The sequence below is a fragment of the Conger conger genome, chromosome 7, assembly GCF_963514075.1.
Source record: "Conger conger chromosome 7, fConCon1.1, whole genome shotgun sequence".
In the NCBI taxonomy this organism is placed as follows: Eukaryota; Metazoa; Chordata; class Actinopteri; order Anguilliformes; family Congridae; genus Conger; species Conger conger.
Window position 1 is genome coordinate 32,820,296 of NC_083766.1, and position 24,350 is coordinate 32,844,645.

The 24,350-nt window shown below is 42.2% G+C and overlaps 1 protein-coding gene across 1 annotated transcript in view; it reads left to right on the forward strand.

Annotated features, from left to right (window-relative positions):
- Window positions 1-807: 807 nt before the first annotated feature.
- Window positions 808-24,350, forward strand: part of mink1 (misshapen-like kinase 1) — a 43,632-nt gene continuing 20,089 nt past the window's right edge. The window contains exons 1-14 of the mRNA XM_061247395.1: window positions 808-1,562; window positions 12,683-12,748; window positions 13,175-13,357; window positions 16,453-16,563; window positions 16,795-16,885; window positions 17,117-17,247; window positions 17,451-17,505; window positions 18,199-18,277; window positions 18,659-18,834; window positions 19,214-19,283; window positions 20,277-20,487; window positions 21,829-21,936; window positions 23,036-23,122; window positions 23,861-24,052. Of these exons, the coding sequence (XP_061103379.1) occupies window positions 1,506-1,562; window positions 12,683-12,748; window positions 13,175-13,357; window positions 16,453-16,563; window positions 16,795-16,885; window positions 17,117-17,247; window positions 17,451-17,505; window positions 18,199-18,277; window positions 18,659-18,834; window positions 19,214-19,283; window positions 20,277-20,487; window positions 21,829-21,936; window positions 23,036-23,122; window positions 23,861-24,052 (1,617 nt within the window). The 5' untranslated portion in view covers window positions 808-1,505. The remainder of the gene's footprint in view (window positions 1,563-12,682; window positions 12,749-13,174; window positions 13,358-16,452; window positions 16,564-16,794; window positions 16,886-17,116; window positions 17,248-17,450; window positions 17,506-18,198; window positions 18,278-18,658; window positions 18,835-19,213; window positions 19,284-20,276; window positions 20,488-21,828; window positions 21,937-23,035; window positions 23,123-23,860; window positions 24,053-24,350) is intronic.

The following is a 24,350-nucleotide window of genomic DNA, read 5'->3' on the forward strand; positions in this document are numbered from 1 at the left end:
GGGTCGGCGAAATTTTGCTTTTGTGATACAAGATCGCTTTTTACGCAGTGAAATCCCATTTGACCTGTGAGACAGATCTAGTTTGCAAATTCATTAAAAGATGCACGATAAAATATAAAACGATGTATCACATATAATATGAAATAGCTAACTACCAAAGTTAGGTAGTTTGTCCATAGTGTAGTACCGTAGCCATTTTCTTGTCAGGAAAACGTTAAAGGGAAAGGAAAACAGTCCTTTCATGTGTGCTTGCGGCTGAAGAACGTCATGACACTACCCCATAGAGACAGTAATAGCATTAAACAAAACAAATGACCCAAGCAGGGGAAACTGCATTGGTCGATCTTGATTGGCATCTTAAAAAAGTAACAAACCAGCAAAACAAATGTAGATGGGCAAAACTGCAGTTGTGATATTTACCCAGAAGCAAGAAGACGTCCAGTCAACTAACGTTAGCTCTAGGTAGAAAAATCTAAATTCCAGCGTCGGGGATCTCACTGTTTTTATTTTCCAGGACAAGAAGTGGAGGCGGCGCATAGCTTTAGACCATCGATGCGTTCTGCGCGCTGGGAATGAAAGTTTTTTTAGCTTGAAAGAAGAGTGAATTCAATGTAAACATTCCAGCACCTTGATGACGAATTCGGGCCATAGCCCATGCATAGCCCATAACGATTTTAGGAGTAAGGCTTAGGAGGAATTTAAGGCAGGCATATTCCAAGTTGGCTCACGAGAATTTTTATTTAATAACGTTAACGTTACTAGCTGACGTTAGCAAGGTATGGTTGCAGTTTCTAGGCGTGCGTGGGTAGCTAGCTAGTCACATTTGATGCGGACACAGCCGATAGCTTGCTTGCGTCCTTGCTAGACAGGCTTGTTGTTTTTTTCCATGTATTTTAGCTCATTTTAAACAATCCAGGAGCTGTAAATCTAACTATTTATACTTGTATTTTAGCTATGCTAAATAGGCGTATAGTGTACAGTTGGGAAAACGCACAGTGTTGCCGAAATGAAGGGGAAATTGGAATGCAACATTCAGAACAATATTTAATTTTCGTTGTTTTGCTGCTGCTAGATTAATTTGGTTGTAAAATACCGAACGTTTGCCAATTGTGTATTTCTCCCTGATTAATTTGCCAGCTTGGTAGCCAACGCACATAATCTCCCTTTCCCACCGTTACGCACTGAAAGTGGAGACAGATGTAAAGAAAATTGCATAGTTGGCTAGCTAAATTAATTTGGGTCATGCATAAATTGGCATTATTAAAATGTTTTTCTTTCGGTCTGATTTGAATCTATCTTGTTAGCCTGCCCGTTTTCGCAGTTAGTTGCTCGTTGGCCAAATACCAAGCCTGCTACCACTAACTTGTCGGTTATTTGATTAAAGCGCATCAAGCTGTTTTAGTATTAGCCACTGTTTTCAAGCAAACTGGATTAATACTTTCCGAAATCCGTTTTGTTTGGCTAGCTCTTACTAACCACCTTTAGCTGCTGAAGTTTGGTCGAAAATGTCTGAAAACGCCCCTACGCGAAGCTTGGATGACATAGACCTCGCAGCTTTGCGGGTAAGTAACGTTAGCTAACGCTAGTCATTTAGCTGAAACGTTAACAGAATAGAATTCCAGTATTATTTATGTATGTCCATGTGCTTCCTTGCGAACATCTAACTTAAACATGCAACGTCAAGCCAGTGAATGTGAAATGAATTACTCCACTGCGCCAGAATTTAAATTAAACGAAATTTATCATGTGATTGTCTGTGCATAAGGCACATGCACTAACGTTAACAAACCCCAAACAAGCTTGGTAGCAATTGTGCCATTTAAATAAAGCTAATTAAAACTATCTAGGTGGCTAACCCGCCTGCTGGCGAGCTACACCTGCCATTTTGGTAGCAAAGAACGTTAGCTATACTGCGTAGTGCAGAGCGAGCCAATCATTGTGTATTAGCTTTTGGTAGATGGTTGTAATAACGTTACTTGCGAAGGTTAAGTTACATTAAAGCAAGGTAGCTAACCAGACCACGAACAATGTACTAACATGACAAATGTTGGCAAGCCAGGTGTGTGTTAACTGCTTGAGGCTGTCAAGCTAATCCCATTAAAGTATTTTTGTGTTGACGATTAGCTGGCTACCAAATTGGGGGTTGCGAGTAATGGGTGGGTACCAATGTGTAACAGTTGGCCAGCTAACGTTACTTGCCTTAGGTAGTGTCCTTGGACTCTGTCCAAGTCTCTGATGTAAATTAAAGCACACCTAACTTTGGGTTATTTTCCATACGCTAAATTCGATATGCTGGGGGTTCACGAGCAATATTGGGCCTGTATGTGTGTTGCTATTGTTTTTTTGTTTTTTTTGTTTGCCATAAAGCACAGTATAAGTACTAATTATAAGATCATCTTATTTCATGGTTAGAGGCGTTTTCAAGTCAATAAGAATTGATCGAAAGAAGGGGCGAACAACATTAGCTGGTGTAGTGTAACTTACCTAATTATGATATTCTCCATTTTGAAAGGCAGATGTTCACTCAGACATATCTTGCGCGTAGAGAGGTTGCGGACTGTCTAGCTTTGCCGGCTACAATGATTACCATAACGTGTGTTCATCATGACTGATTGATATTGTCTGCATTATGATACGTTGGATGATATTCATGTAAACATCTGGTCTGTAATTATAAAGCCTCCTTTGAGTATTACTTTGATTAATAGTTCAACATTAGCAAACATTTGAAACTATTGCAAATGTTAACAGAATAATGTTTCTGAACGTTGTAGTAATATTTGCCTTTGCGGTAAGACTCCTCGCTACAGAGCAGAAATAAAGATTGTGCTATATTTATAATGCATTAATCCCCTGTGATGTGTTTGTTCTCATACATATTCCTTGTTTAATGGAAATGGCTGTGATGTGGCGAATATGGTCATGAATGTATTTTCCAATTGGTTTAAAGAGATTAATATTAGCGCTAGTCTTAATTGTATTTCAGTGTTTTTGTTGTGATCACTACGCAAATTTTGCATACCTCATAACATAGACTTTTTATGACGATGAAAAATACCATTTAAAAAAAACCCTGTAGTAGCATATGGACAATAACATGGCATGTCTGTGATACTGTATGGCTATCTTTGAAACTATGACAAGGTGCCTTTGTGTTTGAGTAGAAAATGGCTAAAGTAATGAGATCTGGATGAATAACTAGTTGGCATGCCATTAACATGTTAACCTAATGGAACTACTGACTTAATTAATCATTCATTAGAACATATGTCACATTTCTATTCATTACACTTACACGGATATGGTGTGCGCTCTTGATGAGGCAGACGTATCGCTGATCACATTTCCAGTTATTTTGGGAGATTGATAACACTAACCCTGTTTCCATTGATGTGTGCAAGGATGGCTGTCATGGGTAAACCCTTACAGTGCCTTGGGATTGAGCTGAGGGCATGCAATACATGCTGGGGCCTAGTTATTAACTAATTTATCGCAATTGTTGCTTTAATGGAGGACCATGTGGAATTATCTACTTTCACATTGAAAAACAGTTACTTTCTCATGTTTGTAATCCCTTTTTAACATTTACTTGCATCATCATCATTACCTGAATGTCAACAGCAAACATGAGCTCCAGAAAATTGTCAATATCAACTCGAAAAGGTCTGCATGGAAACCGTCTGGGCTGTAATATCCCTGTGTAATAAAACGCTCTGTGAGATTAGATCAATTATTAATTAATCCGGCCATCCCCTTCAGGTCAACATTGCCATTCAAAGGACAATGAATCTTTGAAACCTCTCGCAATTGAAGTCCCTGACCGGCTAATCTGCTTGGTGCCCATTTCCCATCTGTGGTGTAGGGTATACCATCATACCATTGTACTTTTTTTATTTATTTACTATTTTTTAATTAATTTGTTGTACTTATTGATCATGCCTATGGTACAAATGTACACATTTCTTATGATTTATGTTTTAGGTAAGCAGCAACTTTGTTTTGAATCCTTGTCTAAGCTGTATGCATTAATGTCTTATTTTGTGGTACATTTATGTTCAGAAAGGATGTTGTGTTGTAAAAATGTATTGAAATTGCACTTAACGTTCTTTAAAAAAAATAATAAAAAAAGACCTATGTGAACCAAATAATAAAAAAAAAAGAAGCAAATTTAGAAATATTGGCTATTGCTGTATACCATGAAAAATGTAAACCGCAAACAGAATCCATACTTTTTGCTGTTTTATGTACACCTGAACATCAGGCACAGACATTCAGAAGTGAGTTCAGGTAGAAATAATGGGGGTCTTCAAGTGATATGAATGTACTGTAACATGTAAATATTTATTTGGTGCTGGATTTTACCATTGGAGAAAGTAACGCTCCGGGGACCCAGTAGAATTAGCTGAATAACTGATTAAAAATGAATACTTCAAGCCAATTCTTTAAATCCCCTTCTACCTCACTAGAATATCATTGAATGCAATAACATTTTTAAGATAATAAATACCTTAACAACAGCCAGCAGAAACTATTTGTATGAATCTGTAGGTAATAACCAAATTACACCATTTTGGTAATACCCCGTTCAGCCAAAAATAATTGGGCTTTCCCATTGTATACAGAAATGCATACCTATGCCGAAATGACTTTTATTTTTTTATCTAATTTGAACTAGTCAATTGATTAGAAGCTTTTACTGAGATTAGAGTGGGCAGACAGTTTCGTAGGAGTAGGATAACACGATAACGCCACTTGTCACTGCTGGCAGTGGGAAGGCGTGATTTGAAGAGGACGGAATTTCAGCTATGGGTTGTCCATGACAGACTTGACTTAAAGGGAAATGCCACCCAGGGTCTTTCTTTTCTTTGTAGACGAGTAGCTGTCCTCCTGATTATAATGACCTCCCCCCGGCCAGCTCCCTGCATGCAGTGAGTGTTGAGATGTAGCCCCATACGCCTGCGTGTGTGCCAGTCTCCTGCTTTACGATGGTGGGCTACAGCAGAGCAGGCACTTGCAGTCCATGGGCGGGTGTCAGACATATCCAGTCACAGGGTGCCACTCAGTGGTGTAACTAAGACCCATCCGGACCCCCTTCCCCTTCAATAACATTAACTCGCAGCGCGTATGTACCAGCCAGACAGTAGACAAAGTACAGGGATAAGCGCTAGCCTGTCGTCCGAACAGATAGCAGTAATGTTAATAACAGATAGGAGACCGCATCCCAATATTACACACCTCTTTCTGACTAATAATGACTTAACAGTAAAAAGCAGAAATGCTGCTTACTCAACTAACAGGACATCCAGTGCAAATTGTTTCCCACAAATCTCCCACAATTACAAACATATGCCGATAATTGAAGAATCTTCTTCTTTTTTTTCTTTCTTTACTTTGTCCACCTTTTACAACATTAACGTGTCAGTCATTTCCTCTATTGCCAAACTAAAAAATAGGAAAAAATTATTGCTTTGTAACCATGAGGAGATATGGTATGCAAATCAAAGGTATTTTTAGCATGAGCAAATATTTTCTCCGGGTTCATCAATACAATTCAGCAGTCTTTTTGTCACATGATGCACAAACTCCACCACCCTGGGACCCGGTGCGATCGAACCGCCTGTCCCGCCCTTAGCTCCACCCCTGGTGCCACTCTTACTGAATATTAACAGGGCATCTGGGCATTACTACTTGGCCTGGAAGCAATTCTACCAGAGAGGCTAGCATTAATTGATAGCAAGCTAAACACTTAAGGAAGAACATCTAGGTTTATGGTATTCGGTGCGGTTTGCTTCCGTGTTTAAGTTCTACAAAAAGGAAAATGCTGCTTCTCTGTTGTGTGACGTATTACTGGGGTTTAACATTGGTGAAGGAAGGAATTCATTTTTATCAGCTACAGCAAGATGAGGTTGAGGGAAAACAATGGCTGGGAATGTGAAATATACTCCTACTGCATGTGTGCAGCAGGCCCATTCGGCCATTTGGATTAGCTTGGTCAACACCCCTTTCACCTAATATTGGAGGTCAGAAAGAGGTGTCTCCAACTTGAAATTACCTGTCCATTGCAGTAAAAAAATAAAATTAAGGCGAAATGGCAGAGGTGCAAGTCATTATGATGTATGGCCTACCTATTCAATGCTGCCATTTCTGAGAGGAGATGGCACAGATTGCCCAGCCTCTAAGTGAGGCTTGATCATGTATGTTTTGATCTGTTAAATGGGGATTAATGCTGTTTTGGGAGAGAATTTTCCTTTCAGTTCAAAGGCGAACATTTGTGACCAAAGTGCAGCCCAGGTTCTTGAGTGAAACCCTGGGAGCCTGTGAGATGAGAGGAGTGAGGAGCACAAACACCTCTGAATGACCCTGAAAGCATGCCACAGTGTTGAATCTACTGCACATAAGAGAAGTCTAAATAAGAGAAATCTCTGTTTTAATGGATTTCTTTAAGGCAACACATAAAATAATCAAAGGATGAATGTCAGTTAGTATTGCTTTTAATGGGCAGCGATCAGGGGATACATGGTTTGGAATTTATATAGTGCCTTTATCCAAAGCGCTGTACAATTGATACTTCTCATTCACCTATTCATACTCATACTCTCAATGATTGGCTGCCATGCAAGGCACCAACCAGCTCATCAGGAGCATTGGGTGTTAGGTGTCTGGCTCAGAGACTCTTTGACACACCCAAGGCGTGATTGAAACGGCATCCCTACGACTGCCAGACAACTGCTCTTACCGACTGAGCCAATGTCGCATTGGGGTAGTCAATAGAGCATGGGGTAGTGGAACGGGTAGGATTTCTGGGAGACCAGGTATCATTTCTAGGTAATTCTGTGAATAATCTTGGCCAATGTTTGTTTTTTCTTGTAGTTGATTATATTCTGCTGTTTTGCATTTGCCATTTGCTATTTGTAGTATTATTATTCACTACTGTTGCTCTGTCAGATTCCCAAGATGCAGGCATTTAATTAAATATACTAATTAAATATTACATCTTAAATTAATTTTAATATGTATCTATTCATACCATTACAGTGGTATGAATAGATGCATATCTTATTTATCTAACATGCTCTAATCATGTTTCCAAAAGGGTGTACTATGTCGTATCCATGTATGTTGGTATGATTTGGTGTCAATGGATTCACATCTGCCAGCAGCATATTGGAGATCCATACTGTTCCGGGATTGGGTGGTTGGGTGAATATTCAATCTGGTGTCGCTTATGATATAAATTAATCTGAAATTCACAACTCTGAAACAGTTCAGTTCACCTTTTTTGTGGGGTTTGAGGGATTTGGAATCCAGGGGTTTGAACTGATTCTTTCAGCTTTCTGAGGATTTATGTGTTTTTTTTGTTTTTTTTGCTAATTATGCCAGATCTCAATTTGGGCATGGTACTGTATGAATGCACTTGGCCGGATGGAAAGACAAATGACACTGGTGGCATTGTTCCCCTGAGTGTTGTGTACGATTGTCGGTGGTGAAATTGCTTCTTGAGTCTGTAATCAATTGAGTATGTAATCAATGTTACCGATTGATGACTGAAAAGGTTACCTGTCACTAACTAAACTATGAGGAGGTGGCCGCTGGCAAGCCAGCTCTGGAGACGAAAAGGACGATCTGTTCGTGTATGTGTGCGTGCTGTCAGGCAGGAAAACAGTAATAATGATGTAACCAGTGTGCTGGATGTGAGAATGTGAGATATTATTCCTCTCTCGCGCGCGCTCTCTTTCCCTCTGATTTGGCACAGCGAGTTCGGCCAGACCTCTCCAGGCAACACTGTGAGGCCTATTCAATGCTCGGTGCGAGGAAGGGAAGAAGGAGCGGGAGGGAGGGAGAAAGCTTTTGAGTGATGATTCATTTCAGCTCATTGTTTGATAGCTGTCCCATCTAACACCCACTCCCTGCCGCACACAAACGCACATACACACTCACCTACCTGTACCTTTGCAGGGCTGCTTCTTAAGAAATTATTACGCATTTTTCAGTGGTAATGCAATCTAATACTGCCAATAATGCAGAAATGTCTGCATAATATAAGAATATGTGCAACTAGTTTTTGTAGAGCCCACAAAATATTCTTTGTTTAATAAGGGAACAAGATAAGCAGTTAATTGTCCCCTCCTGTTGTAGCTCTGTCTGAATTGTTTCTCATCTAATAAATAATTACTGTGAGCTACTGCAGACATTCTAGAAATAAAAAATATTTTTTCAGAATCCTGCTGATTTCAGTCCTCTTTTTACCTTTTAATACATTTTGAATTATTCTATTATCCATTCATAATTCAGTTTGTTATTTCATTTGAAGGAACCTTTAGCTGCAGCTGCAGCTGATCCTATTCTGAAGACACTGAGCCTGCTCCCTCAACAGACATTTTGGCTCATGACATCCAGTTCCGTTTTATATTAAATGTTATCCATCCTGGAGATGCTATTGTGTAGAACAGCTTATATTCTTTACAAGCAACCCTTTTCCACTGCTGGATGTTTATTGAAGCTATTCAGGTTGAGTACCTTGCTCAAGGGTATAACAGTGCCCTACCTGGGAATCAACCTTTCATGTTAGCTTCCTAACTGTACTTACTGCTACCCAATTATTATGGCCATTTGAGGCTGAGTTGGCTGCAGAATACATTTTCAGAATGTATTCATGAAATGAATGTCATTAGTTCAACTGAGCAACAAAAAAAAACTTAGAAACAACTTTGACTACTTGGATGGACGATCAGTTTGCGGGCATGGGTGTATGGTTGGTTGCAGCTACTATGTACAAAAACCTAAAGTAGCAGTTGTATGTGATGAAGGGTTGTCCCTCATCCCATTATATTATAAATTTAAAGCATTTATTGCTCTGAATATTGTATTACTTTTAACTGTTACATGTTTTGATAGTTCATTTTGAAGATAATTTTGTATTTATTGAATAGTCAGATAATGTGTTACATTACATTACATTACATGGCATTTAGCAGACGCTCTTATCCAGAGCGACGTACAACGAAGTGCAGATCAAACACAAGTACAAGTGTGAAGAGGACCTGAGAGGACAGTACAGTTCCGAGTCCTAGTGTAACCATACAGATATAATCGGAACCCTTGAAGAATACATCAACTTCCAAACTAGCATACCACAGTTGGCAGCTAGAATACACTGAGTCCAACAATACAATAACTAATACAAAAAAACAACAATATCTATACAACTATATAAGTGCCATTACAGTCTATGGCATATATAAGGCTAATCATGGTGGTGAGTTAGGGAGGGAAAGGTGTAGCCTGAAGAGATGAGTCTTCAGTCTGCGCTTGAAAGAGGTCAGAGACTCTGCCGTTCGGAGGTCATTCCACCACCATGGGACCAGGACAGACGGCAGTCGTGAGTGAGAAGTGCAGGTGTGGCGAGGGGGAGGCGCCAGACGGCACAAACTGGCAGAACAGAGGGGTCTTGCTGGTGTATAGGTCTTGATGAGTGATTGAATATATACAGGGGCTGATCCCTTAACTGCCTGATACGCGAGCACCAAAGTTTTAAATTTGATGCGAGCCATAACAGGCAGCCAGTGGAGGTTGCTGAGTAGGGGGGTAGGTTAAGCTTTTTATGACCTTTGACTAAAACAGCCACCATTATCTCATATACATATAAAGACTTTGTCTAGTCACATTTATTTTAAAGCACATTTAAAATGACTACCCTCAACCAAAGTGCTGTACAGTTTGTAGTTACAATATATGCAAAAAATAAAAACAATGGAAAAAAATGAATTCACAGTACTGCAATAATAATACATAAAGATACAACAAAAACAACAGCCAAGTTCTCATGTGGAATTAAAAGCAAGGGAAAAGAAGTGGGATTTGAGCTGGCATTTGAAGGTGTATATGAATGGTGCAGACCTGATAGAGGGAGGCAGTTTGTTCCACAGTCTTTGTGCAGCCACAGCAAAAGACCTTTTGCTTTAGCCGAGAAAGAGGAACAGAGAAGAGCAGTTTGGTGGAAAACCTCAGTGACCTGGGCGTGGAATATGGGTGAAGGAGATCAGAGATGTAGGGGGGAGCTAAACCATGGAGTGCTTTAATAACTAACAACAAGATTTTAAAAACAATCCTAAAACTAACCGGGAGCCAATGCAGAGATGCAAAAATTGGTGTAATGTGTTCATGTTTTTTTTGTACCAGCCTTGTAGCAACATTTTGTACTAGCTGCAGGCGGCAGAGGGATGTTTGGCTAAGACCAATCTGGCTAAGGGAATTACTGTAATCAAGGCGAGATGATATAAATGCATGAATAACTATTTCCAAGTTGTGAAATTAAAGGAAGGGCTTTGCTTTGGCTATGGCTCGGAATTGAAAAAAAGCTGGTTTTAGTGACAGAATTAATGTTTGTTGAATGCAAGGATTATTTCCCTTATTGAATATTCTGTAGGCCTGCATATAAGTAATGCATGTAAGGCATAAGACATTTTTGTATACATAAAAGAACTGAAATGAACTAAGACTTTTGTGAGCATTGAAATGATGGAACCCTCCATTTTTTATGTACTTGAAGAAGGATCATATTACCTTGATTTGTTGTTTTATATAATATTTATTGACATGCATTGGCAACAGGAGTGATGTTATGGAAAAGCTTGGACCTGAATAAACTGCCACCAGTTTTCTAAAGCTTGTACAGTTGGGTGTGATGAAAGATCTAAAACATTTCTTGAGTGAAATGTTTATATTTTCCAGAAATATTTGCTGAAGCCAAATGTATGCCATCTCATTTCCTGCCTGTCTCCTTTCCCCAGAGTGCTCTATGAAGCTGCTTGCTTCTTTTCTGGTGGTTAACATATTGCTGGTACACTGGCATGTACGAACCACATACGGTACATGCAGATTCGCAACGTGATTTGCTTAAATCCGCGGGCGAGGTGCTGCTATATTTGTTTAGATTTTAATGAGGATTAGATTAGCCTGATGCTAGAAACATGAAAGGATTTCAGATTAGTTTGTTTTTTTTCAGTTATGCAATGAAGAACTCTCGATAATTACTGTAGAAAAGGAACAACATGAGTGTTCTACATTTACAGCGAAGTTAAAAATAAAACTAGCTATGTGTTTTATTGAAGTCGTCAGCTCATCGAAAGTCTGTTTTTCTGACTTAACATTTTGTGAGAGATGCGGAGAGCGAGAGAGGCACTGCTCATTTTGGACAATAGAATTTGGGGAATTGGTCAAGGAGAAACCTTGTAATAGGCAACATCCTTTCAATTTTTGGGGTCAACCTCTTTCTCCTTCATAAAATTGGGTAATTTTTGCTTGATATATTTTTATGTATACTTATTTCTTTTATTCTAAAACATCCGGTTGTTACTCCCTGTGTGTGCTTCCTTTTAAGCACTCACGTTTTACTCATTGGATTTTACTTTTCATTTCAACCAGAGCTTAGTTCTATGCCTGCTAGGAATAGGAGAGGAATAGCTTTTTTTATCGATAGTCATTGAGGGCAGTGTAGTAAAACCATTGTTCTATCTGTGGTCGGGTTTCAGTCTCAGTGGGGTTTTCTTTCCCTATTGCTCATTAAGGATTGTATCATTCTTATTCAGGAAATGGCCATGTATTATTTTGGGTTGGAAAATTCAGTGATTTTGGTGTGTTGGTTTACAAATACCATATGGTTTCACCCTAATTTAGTGAACGTATACATGGTATTGGTGAACTTTTCCCTTTGGATCTTGATGAAGACTGTTGTACACTCATTGTAAATTATGTTGATCCTTGTCCCATTGATTTATGTGCACACAAAAAGTAGCCCAGTACTCCAGTAGCTTTCAGAAGAAATATAGAGAAATTGGCATTGAATCTTTCACTGCTTGTTTGAAATGTGGTTGGACATGTTGCTCTAAGCTGGGGCTTTGTCATTTCTGCTACATTTACATGGCAGTAATCAGTTCATGCCAATATTTTGATTATTGTGTAGGCCTGCATGTAAGTAATGCTACAATGGTCATGTTTACATGATTCTTTACATAATCAGTGTCTGCTCAAAGATATGGTGTACATGCACCCATGACTGTTTTATCTAGGATCGCCAACTTCCGCCTCATACGTGCAGTTTCAAAAAGCCTCAGAAAAACAGACTAAGATGTCTACATGCACCAAAATATGAAAAGATTGTGCAAAAATTAATTGATTATTGGGAATAGTCTTTGTGCGCATGTGCATATGTGTGTATTTGGTTATTGGCAATTCAAAATAAATTTAAAAGTCCTCAACCTCTCTATGGCTGGTAAGGGAAATGCCACTTGTTTTCCTTTATTGGAATTCAGTGTGTAATGCTGTAACCTTGAGTTTATCCGTCAACACAGACTGCTATTGTTACAGTCTTTTGAAAACCTTACAAATGGATCTAGTTCTGTCAGTTTCTAATTTCAGTGAAATTATGTTCTAAAAATAAGATTAGGAACTTATTTCATAAAGTATCGATGAGAAACTAAGCACAATCTTGCACAATCCTGGTAATTGGTTAGGTAGCATTTCATTGTTTCAGCTTTCTTTTCTTGTTCAATTGTCTGTGCCGGCGTGATGACCGAGACGGCATCTGAACGTAGGCGGCATTCTTCTCCGCTTCAAGTGTCGTGAGACATATCGAGCGTCATTGATCTATCCGTTTCTCTGATAAGCTTTCTCTCTCTCACAGGACCCAGCTGGGATCTTCGAGCTGGTTGAAGTTGTGGGCAATGGAACTTATGGACAGGTGTACAAGGTGAGAGAAGATGAAACTGAATCCAATAATCTCCAGGTCTCCTTTGTAATAAGTCTAATTAGTGTGTCTGATTCTTACAAATATTGTCTGCTTAGTTCAGCTTAACTGCTCTCCCCACTTGATAGGTCTCTGAGAAGCAGGGAGAATGAAGGCTTAATTGACAGGTGATTAGATGAGTGGAGGCAAAGCATTGCAATAAGGGACTGGAAATGAGTGTTGAGAAGCTGACTATAGCTTTTATCCATGTTGAATAGCATTCACCGCCAAAATACTTGATTTGTAATGAAGGCCTTATTTGTTCTTTCTCTGGGTAAAAAAATTCACATTTGCAGGGTTACTTTTTCAGAGACTGGAATTAGTTTCGTAGTTTAGTAGTTTAGCAAAAAGCTGGTCAGCAACGTCCTTGTCTCCCCCTCTTCTGCCCAGGGTCGTCATGTTAAGACCGGACAGCTTGCCGCCATCAAGGTGATGGATGTGACTGAGGAGGAAGAGGAGGAGATCAAGGCAGAGATCAACATGCTGAAGAAGTACAGCCACCACCGCAACATCGCCACCTACTACGGGGCCTTCGTCAAGAAGAGCCCACCCGGACACGATGACCAGCTCTGGGTCCGTCTGTCTGTCTGCACCGAGTTTGTGCATGCTCTACTCCATCTCATGGAGATTGTACTTTGCATGAGTATGCAAATGTGAATGACAGTCTGAGTGAATGGGAGTGATTGCGAGTGTAAGGGAGAAATCATTCAGGCGAGAAAGGTGGAATGAAAGTCCAAACACTTTTGGCTGGTTATCCCTCCTATTCGGTTGAGATTTTTATGACACCTTTTATATTTGGAGTGAAATTGACCGCAACGGTTAAAATTCATACAAAATAGTAGTAATAGAAAATGTGTGAAACATTGTGTTGCCTTCTTAATGTCTCCCATTTCACTAACTTTCCATCCCCAAATATTTAAGATCAACACAATCCCAGCCCACGTTTATCACATATTTTTAATTTACGGTGTAGTTCATAACTACATAAGAAAATATGTTGTTTACAATATACTCCAGTTTCATCCAAATGGGCAGATACATTTTTTTTTTGTTTGAAGGGCTATAATGTATATTATTTTAGAAGTTTTTGAGATCACCTGTCCCCCTGTGCAGATTCTGGATGGTCTTGACTTGTTGCTCCCGGTGGCTGCACTCTTAAGACTTGTACTTGGTGTGGATCCATGTCTTGGAACATGGATCAAGCCTGGTCCTCAGAGCTCTTCATTCCATGGATTTATGGATTTTGGTGCTAGAACTCCCAAGATCTTGGAACAGCAGGCCAGAGTCAGGTCACTGAGGCTCTGGTATCTGAGTCTGGGGCACAGATGCATAAAATGCATAGCACAGTCTCCGGGACAGTGAAGCACTTCTGAATGTTTAAAAGCCTGCCGTCTGCTCTCCTTTAGAGAGGGGACAAACAAAATCCAGCAAGTAGCAGTTCTGTATGTGAAAACACCTTTTTAATGATAGAGGGGAATGGGCAGGCTTGTTCAAGGTGAAAGAAAGGCCACAAAGGGTAAAATAACAGTGGTGTGCACAACGGCATCTGGGAGTGCACAACACTTTGAACCTTGTAGCAGTTGGGCTACAGCAGCAGATCTCCATGTTGGGCTCCACGCCTCTCAAATAAGAACAGGAAGATGAGTCTACAGTGGGCACGTGATCACCACCACCGAGTGATTGAAGATTTGGAAACCGTTGCCTGGTCTGACAAATCTTCATTTCTGCTGCAACATGCAGATTTACTGGTCAGAATTTAGCATAACTGCACGATTCCATGGGTCTGCCGTCGTTGTAGGCTGGTGGTGTTGGTATGATGGTGTGGGGAATGCTTTCTCGGCACGCATTAGGCCCCAAATACCAATCGAGCATCATTTCAGTGCCACAGCATACCTAAGCATTGTTGCTGACCATATGCACCATGTCACAAAGCCTATGTCATCTCAAGCTGGTTCCAAGCTGGTTGAACATGACCCTGACTTCTGGTTCCTCCAGTGGCCTGCACGGCCCTCTGATCTGAATCCAGTACAGCACTTTATGGAAGAAAAATCTGCTATCAAGTCAGCATGGACCATAATCCCTTAGGAATGTGTCCAGCATTGAATCCATGCTGTTAAGAATTCTGGCTTCTCTGGAGGCAAAAGGGTGTCCTACCCAGTACTAGATAAAAACCTAATAAGTGTGAGTGTTTATATGCAAAAGTATTGAAACAATTTTTGTTTTGGCTCTGCGCTCCAGCGCACAGGAGTTGAAATAAAACTATGAATATGCGGTTAAATTTCAGACGGGGCAGGATGCATCGAATTCCCGCCCCAGTCTGGAATGTCCAACTGTCTGCAACCACAGCTGCGTTCCATGCGAATGCCATTCAGCAAATTCAGGAGCACTGGGACCTCCACGGTTCTCCAGAATGCATGGTGATGCCTGCCTTTCATGTCCCAGACCTCAGCTAAGCTCACATAGAGTGTTGTTGGAGGAAAACCCCCCATTTTAGGGGAGCAAAAGTAATTGGACACTAACATAATCTGAAATGAAGTAATTAGTACTTGATGATCGCCTGAAGTCTGTAACCCATAGTCATCGCTAGATGCTGGGTATCTTCCCTAATGTTGTTGTCAAGACCTGTACTGTAGCAGTCTTCAGTTCCCATCTGTTTCTGGGCCATGATTAATGAATAATGTTATTATTCCTTCAGTCAATAACATTATCCTTCTTGGCTCTGAAAAACACGGCATGTTTGGGGTCATTGTCCTGCAGCAAGGTGAAGCGCTTTCCAATGAGTTTTAAGAAATTTGGTTCGATCTGAGCAGATAAGAGGCTCTGCTCACTTGAGAATTCTTCCAGCTGTCAGCTGTCACATCATCAATAAAGAACAAGTGGTAACAATAAATGCCCAGGCCATGACACTGCCACCACCATGTTTCACAGATGAGGTGGGGGGTCCTTTGGTTCATGAGCAGTTTCTTCATAGTTTGCTTTCTCTATCAGTTTTGTACAGGTTAATGCTTGTCTCATCTGTCCATTAGACTTTGTTCCAGAACAGTTCTCATGTACTTTTTGCTTTGCAGACTCTAACCTGGCTTTCTGTTGAGAATTTCCAGGGGTTCACATCTTTTTGAACCCCTGGTTGAGCATGTATCTCTTTATTGTAGTATTTGACACGTCTATGCCTACATCCTGGAGAGTGTTCTTGATCTGTTCGACAGCTGAAAATGGGTTTTTCTTCAGTCATCCACTAGAGTAATCTTCTGCACCATACCAGGTCGTTTGCTATTGCTGACCTCACCAGTATGTTCTTGCTTTCTGACGATGTATCAAACAGTCGATTTTGAGACACTCAATGTTTTGGCTATGTGTCTGATCAATTCATTGTGATTTTCCAGCTTCATGGTGGCCTTTTTCTCCTGGCATTGGCACTTATTTGGGCCTCCTGTTGAGAGACAACCGCAACAGACTCCACAGGCGAATTCCATACCTGGATTCAACTCGAGGCCTTCTGTTGACTGTCTTGTGCATGAACTAATGATGCAAAGACGCTGTCTGTTTTCAGTGGATCAGAAGTAGCCGCTTCAATGTGCTTCTCGTAACCCTTTTTCTGTAATGGTGCTTGAGAGTGTGGGTGTGTATGTGTGAGTCAGTGGTGTTTAGCTCTGGTCTCTCCCTCCTAGCTGGTGATGGAGTTCTGTGGGGCTGGCTCTGTCACAGACCTGGTGAAGAACACCAAGGGGAACTCTCTGAAGGAGGACTGGATCGCCTACATCTGCAGGGAGATTCTGAGGGTGAGGGGGCCCACACAAATCATGCCCTTCTGTCACTTGTGTGGCATTGACTCCATATTTGGAATTAACGGAAATGCAAATGCCAGACTGCCTCCCTCTTGCAATTACAGTTATAATAAAAGCAATCTCCTTGTGCCCCCCCCCCCCGCCCCCCCCCCACTCCCACTCCTTTTCTCTCTCTCTCTCCCTTCATCTCTCTTCCTCTCTTTCTCTCTCCCTCTCTCTGTACAGGGCCTCTCTCACCTCCACGCCCACAAGGTCATCCACCGAGATATTAAGGGTCAGAACGTGCTGCTTACTGAAAATGCAGAGGTCAAGTTGGGTAAGTGTGTGAGGATGTGTTTTTTGGTGATTGCATAAAAATGTTTTAACTTGAGAAAAGCTAAACTATGTTTGTTGAACCATACAGCCCGAAACGTGGTCACAAACCGCGTGCAAGCAATGCAATGACAGCAAGTATATTAAATGAACACAGAAAGATGCTGCAGTTCTTTGCTGGGCAGGCCCTGTGTTCCGTGGCAGTGTTGTCACTGTTGTCACTTGTCTTCCTCAGTGGACTTTGGGGTGAGTGCACAGTTGGACAGGACTGTGGGGCGTCGGAACACCTTCATCGGCACACCGTACTGGATGGCTCCCGAGGTCATTGCCTGCGATGAGAACCCGGACTCCACCTACGACTTCAGGGTAACGCTCTATACTCATGCTTGCGTGCATGGGTGTGTGTGTGCGTGTGTGCGTGCGTGCGTGCGTGCGTGCGTGCGTGCGTGCGTGCGTGCGTGTGCATGTGGGTGTTTGTGTGTGTGTGAGTGAGTGAGGGAGGTAGAGAGAGAGAGACTATGAGTGTGAGAGAGTTGTCCGACTGAAGAACTATTTCTGTCTCCCTGTAGAGCGATATCTGGTCTCTGGGGATCACAGCAATAGAGATGGCAGAGGGAGCTCCACGTGAGTAGCACACACAAACACGCACACATGCACACCTCTAGAAGAATACAATGGATGGAGCTCTTTCTCTCATTGTGATAATCTTTTTATTGGCCATTTTATGTAAAAGAAGCATTGATTGAAATCTATTGATTGAAAACGAATTCAAATCATGAAGCTTTCAGGGGAGATAATAAATACAGTTAATTGAGCACAAAGTCGGACTTGAAGTGAAGAAGAAATTAAATGTAGACTTTTTTTTTTTATCACTAGTGGTGTGGTGAGTATTACCATTCAACTTTCAAAGAAGACTCTTCAACTGATGGACTGTGAAACTACTGAAATAAAAATAATTTGTCAGACCTCAGGAGAGTTGGGTGAACTCTAGTGCATTAGTTTAATCTGTTTGTTCATTTGAGCAGGATTATTAAAAAAACACTTGCAGCTAACAAAGTATTAATTTCAGTGCTACATTTGTTCGGTGAAATTATTCTATTTGTTGATAGACATGCACACACATACAGAGATGTTTGTGGGTCCTTAATGAATCTAATCTAACCTCTTCCCATGTACTACAAATGAGACAAAATAGGCAGGATAATTGCATGTGTTAATGAATAGTGTTTCAGTATACACTCCTGATTGAGTGTGCTCTCTCTCTTTTTCTCTCTCTCTCTTTCTCTCTTTCTCTTTCTCTCTTTCCCTTTCTCCCAGCGCTGTGCGACATGCACCCAATGAGAGCTCTCTTCCTCATCCCACGGAACCCGCCTCCTAAACTCAAATCCAAGAAATGGTACTCAAATGTTTTTTTTGTTTATTTTGTCTGTACCCCAGTGTCTTTTCTTCTGTGACTGAGCTTTATTCTCTTTCCATCTGCTTCTCTGTCCAGCATTTGTTTTTCTTCTCCTCTGCTTCCTCTTCCTGTCGTTCTCCATCTCCTCCTCTCTGGAGCAGCCAAGCAGCTGCTCAGCTTTTCAAGATTCCCAAATCCCTCGCTGTCTCTCTTCCCTTTTGTGTTTACTGTGCCCCCTACTTCACCTCCTTCACGCAGAACCATATGTTCTTCCTCCCTCTGTTTTCATTCCTCTGTAGGTTTTACATTTTGTCATCATCATCTATTCCTCTCCCTTTGTCCTTCTGTCCTTTTCCCTGCTGACTGATATCCCCCCTCCAGGTCTAAGAAGTTCATAGACTTCATAGAGGGATGCCTGGTGAAGACCTACCCCAGCCGGCCCTCCACAGAGCAGCTGCTGAAACACTCCTTCATCCGGGACCAGCCCACCGAGAGGCAGGTCCGCATCCAGCTCAAGGACCACATCGACCGCACCCGCAAGAAGAGAGGGGAGAAGGGTGAGGCCATGCACACTCGCCATGCACACTCGTGTGTGTGTGTGTGTGTGTGTGTGTGTGTGTGTGTGTGTGTGTGTGTGTCTGTGTCTGTGTCTGTGTCTGTGTCTGTGTGTGTGAGCGGGAGACCATGCATGTTTGTAGTCATGCACTGGCATTAGCCTGCTCCTCAAACCTTTCTTTGAGGCTTATAAGTAAGTGATAATTTACCTGCTTGCAAGCATGCTTTTATGTGAGAGGTGCCATCACCAAGGCTAAGACAGGAGATTAAGTAATATGTGTGTTGCATATGTGTTTCCATGTTCACAATCTGCATGTTTTGGCCAATGCAATTATTTTAGTACCTTGTTGGTATTAACACGCTCTCCCTTTCTCTCTCTAGAGGAGACTGAGTATGAGTACAGTGGCAGTGAGGAGGAGGATGAGAACAGAGGGGATGAGAGAGAGTCAAGGTAACCACTGTGGGGAAAGGGTGAAAATGACACATTCTGACACTGGTTCCTCTCCTATCACAAGTTCAACTTCAAATGGAATGAATGGAAATTAACCATTCTTGCCAAAGCAATACAATATGTAAATATAGCTGCAAGCAGCAATGAAGGGGCCAATCCCTACAGCGCCTCCATGCAACCAATTGTGTTAGTTTCCCAATTCAGTCCCATTATGTTCCCCCCAAAATTTGGTTAAAATTTCTGCTTTCATTTTGGTGTAATTACCATTTACTCCTTTTTTCTTTTTTTTTTGTGGCCAAATTTCACTAAACTAGGCAAACGTGTGTTTATGTGAAAGTCAATACACAGAAAGGTTGCAGATGTACTGTATGCCCACTCTTCCTTTGTAATTAACTTGCTGCCATTTTGTTCGACCAAGCAAATGTCTTTTAACAATTCTTAACAACGATTGTCCAACGACATAATGACCAAAATTTCAGTTAGATTGGGCGATGTCTTAATGAGTTTTGTCAAAATCCAAGATGGCCGAAAAACAAAATTGCCAGTGTGTTCCCAAAAGATTTCAAAATGGCTGAAATTGACAAGGATGGGTGCGTTTAATTGATTAGTACAGATCATAGATAATTATCACAACTCTAGCCCAAACGGTTCAAAAGTTACAAGCAAAAATCTTAATTTGACCAGTTGGTGGCACTAGAGGGGTGGATGGACTGACCCCAGATTTGGTGACTGGATATCTTCCTCTATCACCTTGCCAAATTTCACAAAAAAACACCAAGTGGTTCTATGGGCTGCCAGAAACTGACAATAGGTGGCTATTGGAGCTTGTCCCCTAATCATTATTTGTTAAATACATTAATAAAACCATTTTTAATGACCGTTAACTGCTATTAGTCTTCATATGTTTTTCTGCCGTATTATGTGACCCTGGTTTTAATTTGACAAATGACCTCCCTCTGTTTTTCTCTCCCTCCCCTCTCTTCCTCTGCGTAGCTCCATCCTGAACGTGCCGGGCGAGTCGACCCTGAGGAGGGACTTCCTGCGCCTGCAGCAGGAGAACAAGGAGCGCTCGGAGGCCCTGCGGAGGCAGCAGGCCCAGCTGGCCGCTCAGCGCCGCGACCCGGAGGAGCACAAGAGGCAGCTGCTGCACGACCGGCAGAAACGCATCGAGGAGCAGAAGGAGCAGAGGCGCCGCCTGGAGGAGGTATCACAATGCCGCGCGTCCCTGCCGCTGCCGCTGCGCCCGGCGCAGTTCACTGCGGTTTACCGTGGTACACTGTGCAGTGCTGCCACTGCGCTACAGAGGAAGCACTGCTGAGACACGCCTTGTTATTAATGTTATTCTACTCAACGTTATTTACCGCATTTTGTTCTGGAGCCACATATGGACACCACACATTATGATGTGCTTCCCTGGGTTTTCACACAGTAGTATTTTTCAATGTGCAGTAGCTAAGCCCTTCCATGCAAATTCCAGTGGCACAATTAATTAAATATTCTCCAAAAACGGCAGCAGCATGCCAATTGGCCTCAAGCAAATATGATCAGTGGCAAGTTCAGGGCTAGCTCTCCTGTTGTACTGTGTGGCCTGTAGTGTGGTAAATGGTGGTGACGGATTTGTGTGTGAGCAGATTGGGGGAGTGCAGACACTTCCATAATGTGTTCTGAATCAAGAGGCGCTGTTGGGGATTTATAATCAGAAAGCACGATAATTAATAAGAAAGGAAAACAAGATAATAATAAACTGTCAGTGTTATACCTTTCTTTTTATTTTATTTTATTTTTTTACTTTTTTAGAGACATTTTCTTTTCCGTTTGGGGACTACCGTGCCCCTGAGGACAATCCAAATATTTAATTCAGCTGTTGTATTACATTTATGGGTGCCAGTGTCTGTAAAAACAGCCAAGCCACAGTTTACACAGAAGATACAGCAGTGCAGTATTTTTCAGTGCAGAGCTCTGCAGTGCTGCACAGAGATGTCTCGCATCCTTATCAAGTAAACACTAAATTTATGTCTTCCTGTTATTGAAAAGCAACTATTTATTTGTCAATGACAATTATCTTTCTTTGAACAATTCACAAGAAGCCTGAACATAAAAATAGCAAGCCTTCAGTAACTAATGAGCACGGTGATGAAAGTGCCTTTTTTATTTATACCACAATCCGGATCAATGAATGCTGTCAACTGCAGCTGTGAATTGTGCATTTTATGTAATGTCCCCACACAGCGAAATCTGGAGAATGACTCGAGATTTCTGCTTGTTTTGGGTGCAGTGATTGCGCGTGGCAGTTGATCCGTATAAAACATTTGGGCATGTACATTTTCTGTGCAGTATGACTGCAGCTCACTGAATTGCGGAGGACCCTCGTCAAACAAGAGTTCAGACCATGACAGATTGTAGCATAGTGATTCTCAGCACATCTTTCCTCTCAGACATTCAGTATCCGAGAGTATGCGCGATGCTGGGGTCAGGAAGAAGGTTAGATTTGTAGCAGCCTCTGATTTCCCTCGCATCCCCCTCACATACTCATTCACTCTCTCAGCAACAGAGGAAGGAGCGGGAGATGGTGAGGCAGCAGGAGAAAGGCCCCCACCGCAGACTGGATGATCTCCGGAGGGAGGAGGACCGGAGGATGGCTGAGAGGGAGCAGGTAGCCAATCACAAACCGCTCCAGGCCACAGCCAGCCAAATAGAGGGGAGGTGTGGTATGCTCTGCGAGCTGATTGGAGGTTCTGCGATGTCACTAATCTAATCACGAGCCCAGTGAGGAATACAGGTTTTTTCCTTTTCCTTTGGAGCTGTTGCCATAGCAGCAGAGTGGCAGCATGGCTGTGGTTTGTGAAGATTGGTTCGATTTTTTTTCTTGATTTTTTTTCTTTTACCTTTTTTCCTCTTGTTTTTGTACCATGGTGTCAAACGCACCACAAAGACAGTAATGTGTGTGTGTAGTGCAGTATGTTTTGCTTGTGTAAATGCACATATTTTGTCTGGTACAACACAGAAAGCAAATTAACAGTACTGAACTTTTACTGTGGAAATTTGTGTGACAGTTTAGAAGCATAATGCAAATACAAATAGTACATAATAATAATATAATAATAATAATAATAATAATAAATCATGCAGCAAACACCCATAAAAAAAAGGGAAAGCACGCTACAACAATCCTAAAATAAGTACCACTGTGTTTGAAACACTCAAACGTTTCAAATGGTTTAAACCATTTGCAAATGGCCACATATACAGATTGTGGAAAAAAAAAACTTTAAAAAATTATATTTCATGGTGATGGATCTCCTGTAGCCAGTCCTGGATTGATCTATTTTTTTTTTTTGTCCTGACTTCTCCTCTCTCTCCTTCCCCCCCCTATCCCCCTATCTCTTCCTCCCTCTCTCTTTTTCTCTCTCTTGCCCACCTCTCTTTCCCTATCTCTCTCTCTCTCCCTCTCCCTATCTCCCCCCCTCCCTCGCCTCTCTCTCTCCCTCCCTCCCTCCTTCTCTCCCTTCCTCCCCCTCTCTCACCCTCTCCCTCTCTCTCACCCCCATCTCTCTCCCTCTCTCTCTCTCTCCCCCCTCCCTCACCTCTCTCCCTCCCTCCCCCTCTCCCTTCCTCCCCCTCTCTCACCCTCTCCCTCTCTCTCCCTCCCCCTCTCTCTCTCCCTCTCCCTCTCTCTCTCCCTCTCCCTCTCTCCCTCCCCCTCTCCCTCTCTCCCTCCCCCTCTCTCTCTCCTTCCCCCTCTCTCTCTGTAGGAGTTCATAAGACATAAGTTAGAGGAAGAGCAGCGGCAGTTAGAGATTCTCCAGCAGCAGCTGCTTCAGGAACAGGCCCTGCTCATGGTAACACAAGATCCTCTATGCACCCCTAACCCCCTCCATAGTGCCCCATGCCACATTCCCAAATATCACCCTGTGTGAGGAGCTGCCTGCAGGGACAGCTGTGTCAGACAGGGGAAAAATGATCTTGATCCTTCTCCCTTCCCTCTTACCCACGATGGGCCTCCACCTCCTTTTGGTGACACATCCATTGGCACATCTGCAGTCATTTGCCGTGCATCCTGGACTTTGACTGGAGTTCTGTCAGTCCTTTCAGTGGCTTTGAGCATTGTCGGTGGGGGACGCATGCTTAGTCCTCCCGTTATAAAGGTGGGGATGATAAGGACAAAGAGACCCACATTTAAATGCTCCCAAAAAGGCTTTTTACGCAAACACTATCTGTGTCTTTATCACTGCCTTTCAGAGCATTTAGAGCAGAGCGCAGTGTGCTGTCCTTCAAGTTCCTGACACCTTTGAAATGGTTTTGCGTGCGTGCGTGCGTACGTGCTGCCATTCTCTTACTGACAATCCGAGACCATAGTTCTGACATTTTTTACTAAAAGAATTGATCATAAAGGTGTTGCTTACAGGGCCATTTGATAGAATTTTGATATTGTACATTCATAGTATTTTTAGGGTGTCATTTTGACCTGACCTGCATTTCAGTTTTGCTGTGCTAGGTTGTGCCAGCTGTGAAGCTGGATATCTGAACAGTGCTCTGAATGCGGATATGAGCGTGCTCCTCTCCCGCGCCTCCCTCAGGAGTACAAGCGCAAGCAGCTGGAGGAGCAGAGGCAGTCGGAGCGGCTGCAGAGGCAGCTGCAGCAGGAGCACGCGTACCTGGTCTCCCTGCAGCAGCAGCAGCAGCAGCAGCAGCAGCAGGACAAGAAGCCGCAGCTCTACCACTACGGCAAGAACCTGGAGCCCAACAACAAGCCCGCCTGGGCCAGGGAGGTACGGGAGCACCGCGGGCGTGGGCTGGGGCCTCCGCGTTACTTTCTTTCTGCACAAACTGGGAGAACTGACCGAGACGCTTGCTGTATTCCGGAAGTGCAGATTTCGGGAGGCATGTGCAGAAGGCTGCTGCTCGGCTACTGATCGTTTGGATGCAGATCGTTTACGCCTGCAGTCTTGCCCCAACATATTAGACTAAGACTTTGAGAATTCTGTTAGTTGACCTTACAAAGAAATCAATTTCACAAACTTTTCATGCACTGGTACATTATATAATTGTAAACTGATGGAGGTAGAT